Genomic DNA, 3771 nt, shown 5'->3' on the forward strand with positions numbered 1-3771 from the left:
GTTTTGAGCAAACCATAGGAACCATTTGTGCAGTTGTGTTTTTATTCGGTTTAACCGATTCAACCGGTTTAACCGGATTTTTGTAAAACAGACCGGTTCATTCCGTTTCAGAAATATACATAAAACCGATGATAATTAAATTGTTTATTTCTTCGGTTCCTGATCCAACCGGTTCAAACCAGTTTTCAAAACATTATGCATAATTATAAGTATAAAATAATGTTTAAAATTATGTTGCAAGTAAAGATAAAAAAAAGGAAACAAAAGAATAACAAAAAAGAAAGGTGGGTTCTTATTAATTTTGGGTTGGCTAAGGGGCTAAGGGCTACGCGCTAGGGCTTCATTTTCCTCTTGGTGTTCTTGACTTTGGGTTGCAGACGATCTAGTGGTGATGGCGAATCTAAAAAAAGCTGTTTCTTTTATCGTCTCTTATCCTGGAAACAAATTCAAAGGTACCTTCAATACTCATCCATACCTTCTTTCTGTAAGAAAGACATCATCATTTTTAGAAGTAGGCATCCCGAAAACGATTTTAGCTCCATTTTATTCAACTTTGTGTTCCAATCGCCAGAAGCTGTTCAACGATCGTCGATCTATATATGAGAACTGTGATGTTGCTCAGAGTGATGGCGAACCTAGTGAAGCCATGTACACCGCTAAACTTATTACAAGGCTTTGCAACTCTTGCCTAACTGACACTGCCGTTACTGTGCTTGAAGAAGTGGTAGGAATGGGTTGGAAGCCTAGTGTGGATACATATACCATGGTGATTGATAATCTTTTCGATAGGGGAAGGGTAGATTATGCATTAAAGCTGTTCAAATATATGGCCTTACACCACGGCATTCTACCTGATGTTGACAGTTACAGCTTTTTCCTTCGTGCCATTCGTATGTTATCTCGCCGGGATGACATTTCTAAATTGCTCAAGGATATGGAGGACGAAGGGAACTACGTAGGTCCCGAAACCTTTAATGTATTTGTGGATGCATATTGCAAGGAAGGTCGCATGGAAGATGCAGAGAGTCTTGTCAAGTTAATGAATCAGAGGAGGATATGTCCTGCTGCAGTGATATACAAATCGCTAATTGATGGGTATTGTTTGAAAGGTAATATGAGCAAATCAAGGGAAGTTTTTGATTTGATGAGTCATAGAGGCGTGTTCCGTGATGTTGCTGTTTACAATAGTTTATTAAAAGGGTATTGTGAGGATTCGAAGGTAGAAGAGGCCATTCCTCTGTTTCACGAAATGATGCAAAGCAGTGTGAAACACAATACAGAGGAATTTAATGAGGTGCCAAAACCAGATGAATACACTTACTTTATAATGTTGTGGGGTCTATGCAACAACAATCAAGTAGAGGAAGCAGTCTCTTTGTTTCAATCCAATAAGAAGTTCAATTTGAATATTTCTGTATACAATATGCTCATCCATGGTGCAAATAAAAATGGGAAGCTTGATATTGCAAGGAGTCTTTACAATGAGATGACTGTGATTAAAGGTTTGCAACCGAATGATATGACTTATGTTGCCATGATTAATGGTTTTTGTGAGCAAGGTCTTGCAGCGGAAGCAAAGGAATGGTTTCTTGAGATGAAAGAGAAAGGCTTGTGGCCAAATGAGGCGACTTGCACGATTCTTCTCATAGGATTTAGAAAGACCAAACAACTTGATTTGGTAGAGATGCTTTTACTGGAAATGGAAGCTAGAGGTTATGAATCTGCTAAACCGATGTTTTCTGGTCCTGGTCCTTTTTCAAGCTTAAGTGCAAAGGAAGGAATGGTTTCTCTTTAGTGCAGAGGACATGCGGGTTTATGGAGGATCTTCTATGGCGGTTGCATGAAGCTTAATTTATCAACTCTAGAATAATTTAGGTTATTAATATGGTTCTAGGTCACTGTAATTCAAGAATAATTTCCGAAGAACAAGATATGTCTTTTTTTAGCTTCTTTTGTTAAACCATAACTATGTCATTTTTTTAATCCGTATGTCTTCAAACTCTTCAGCTCCTCAAAACATTTACCAAAATAACAATACCAGTTTGGATATATCATATAGTGGAATTTGCATTAAGGTTTCTACCTAGCCCAACTATTTTGGATCAAAGCGGGGTTAAGTGCAAATTTGAATCTAGGTATTGACTTTTCAGCCATTTATCTGCTTCGTGTTGTGACAATGCATTTGATTCACTGATTATGTCCTCGTTCTCCCTTTGAGCATCCATGACAAAAGAGAGAGAGAGTAATCCAACAATTTCCACTTTCTTATTTTTACGACAAACAACATAATATGTCCCATTTTATACCGTCAAATTACAACAGACAAATACTGAACATAAGTTTTTTAAGCATGAATATAACAAAACGGATTTATTAATAATAATAATAAAAAAAAAAACAGCTTTTTTCAAACTAAAAGTTACAAACTTCTTCTCCAGCCATTTCTTGAACCAAACATATTTTAAGCAATATATATGTACTTATAGTTGCAACATATATTTACATTCCTTATTTGTTACATATTAGGAAATGCTATTATGAGCTGCATATTGCTGTTATCAGTAAAAAAAGAAGTAAGTTGCAAGTATGGGTAAGGAAATGAAAGCAGGTTGCTATTACGGGTAGAAAGCAAAATATGTTGCCTATATTGGTAAAAAGGTATTATGGGTTTAAAAAAAAAATACTTGCAATTCAAATCTCTTTTAATATTAGGAAGGAACTTTGTTTTTCAAATAAAAAAAAAAAAAAAAAGTTATCTTACCTCTCTTCTCCAGGTTCTAAGCAGGGCCAGGGACTACCTCAGTCTCATGGGGTGGTGGGGCCCCACTGTCTTCTGCAGTTTTCACATCTTCCTCAAATCCAAGTTTAAATATATATCATCATTCGTCATTTCGCTTGGTTTCATCTTGATGAAGGACTTCTTTTTGAAGCAAAAGCTCAGAAATCTGAGAAAGCTTCTTTTATGTTCTTCCACAAGTGAGACTGTGCTTGTTCCCCCATTCCCTGACATGTGTAGCAATGATTGCCCCTGTTTTGCTGCTTATTTCCATTCCATTCTCCCTTTTCAGGGAATGACAGCATACCAACTTTCTCACTGCAACTTGAGCATATGTCATCTTTGTCACCTTCTCCAAGTCGTTTTGTGCTCCAACAGAAATCAAGAAAGTTGAAAATTTGCAACAAAATGTTGAAAACTTAAAAATGTTACCTGTTCAGCAGCCCGGCCACCAAGTGTCATGCAAGTCATGTCAAAAAGCTGTTCTTTAGTCATGAGAAGATTCTTACTTGGAACATACTGTGCTGCTGTCCCACATGGAACAATTGTCACTTTTAACAGCATGCCCTGTTTCAGGGTAAGCAACAGTCCTGCATTCAATTTAAGCAAATCCCATTATTAGGAGGAACGAAGGAGAAAGGGTAAATAAATATGGTTTCATGTTTACATACCTTGTGCTTCTTCTCTAGCCCACCCCTACCAATCATCCTATCTATGGCTGCCTCAAAATGGTCCAGGGTCACTTTGTACATTGCTATTATGGTTACATGATGCCATCTATTAACTTCTGGCCTTAAAAATTATGTAAGATAAAAATCAAACATGAAATATCTCTAGATGCTTTTACCTCACAAGGTCGCCGAGGAAAACAAGATTTGCTTTGGTGTGGCTTTCTTAGTATCAGAAGATAGTCTGGAACAATGTTCTACTGTTCTCAGTAAGTATGTATAAGGTGTCCATCATACTTATCTACAAGTAACAAATGCAACGAAAAT

At 36.8% G+C, this 3771-nt stretch overlaps 1 protein-coding gene and 1 pseudogene across 1 annotated transcript; one reads left to right on the forward strand and one right to left on the reverse strand.

Annotated features, from left to right (window-relative positions):
* The first annotated feature begins 314 nt into the window (after window positions 1-314).
* Window positions 315-1983, forward strand: LOC145167639 (uncharacterized). Its single transcript, XM_079086876.1, has 2 exons — window positions 315-452; window positions 572-1983. The coding sequence occupies exon 2, from the start codon at window positions 647-649 to the stop codon at window positions 1793-1795; it is 1149 nt and encodes a 382-aa protein (XP_078943002.1). The 5' UTR covers window positions 315-452; window positions 572-646; the 3' UTR covers window positions 1796-1983.
* An 896-nt stretch (window positions 1984-2879) lies between these two features.
* LOC145164930 (ATP-dependent zinc metalloprotease FTSH 3, mitochondrial pseudogene) lies at window positions 2880-3528 on the reverse strand (annotated as a pseudogene).
* Between the last annotated feature and the right edge of the window lie 243 nt (window positions 3529-3771).

This window comes from Lactuca virosa, chromosome 3 (genome assembly GCF_052849685.1).
Source record: "Lactuca virosa cultivar CGN04683 chromosome 3, Lactuca_virosa_CGN04683_v6, whole genome shotgun sequence".
NCBI classification, from domain to species: Eukaryota; Viridiplantae; Streptophyta; class Magnoliopsida; order Asterales; family Asteraceae; genus Lactuca; species Lactuca virosa.

What these genes read in the sequence shown, in the direction of transcription:
- LOC145167639 (XM_079086876.1), top strand. Translation starts at nt 647, where the DNA reads ATGTACACCGCTAAACTTATTACAAGGCTTTGCAACTCTTGCCTAACT.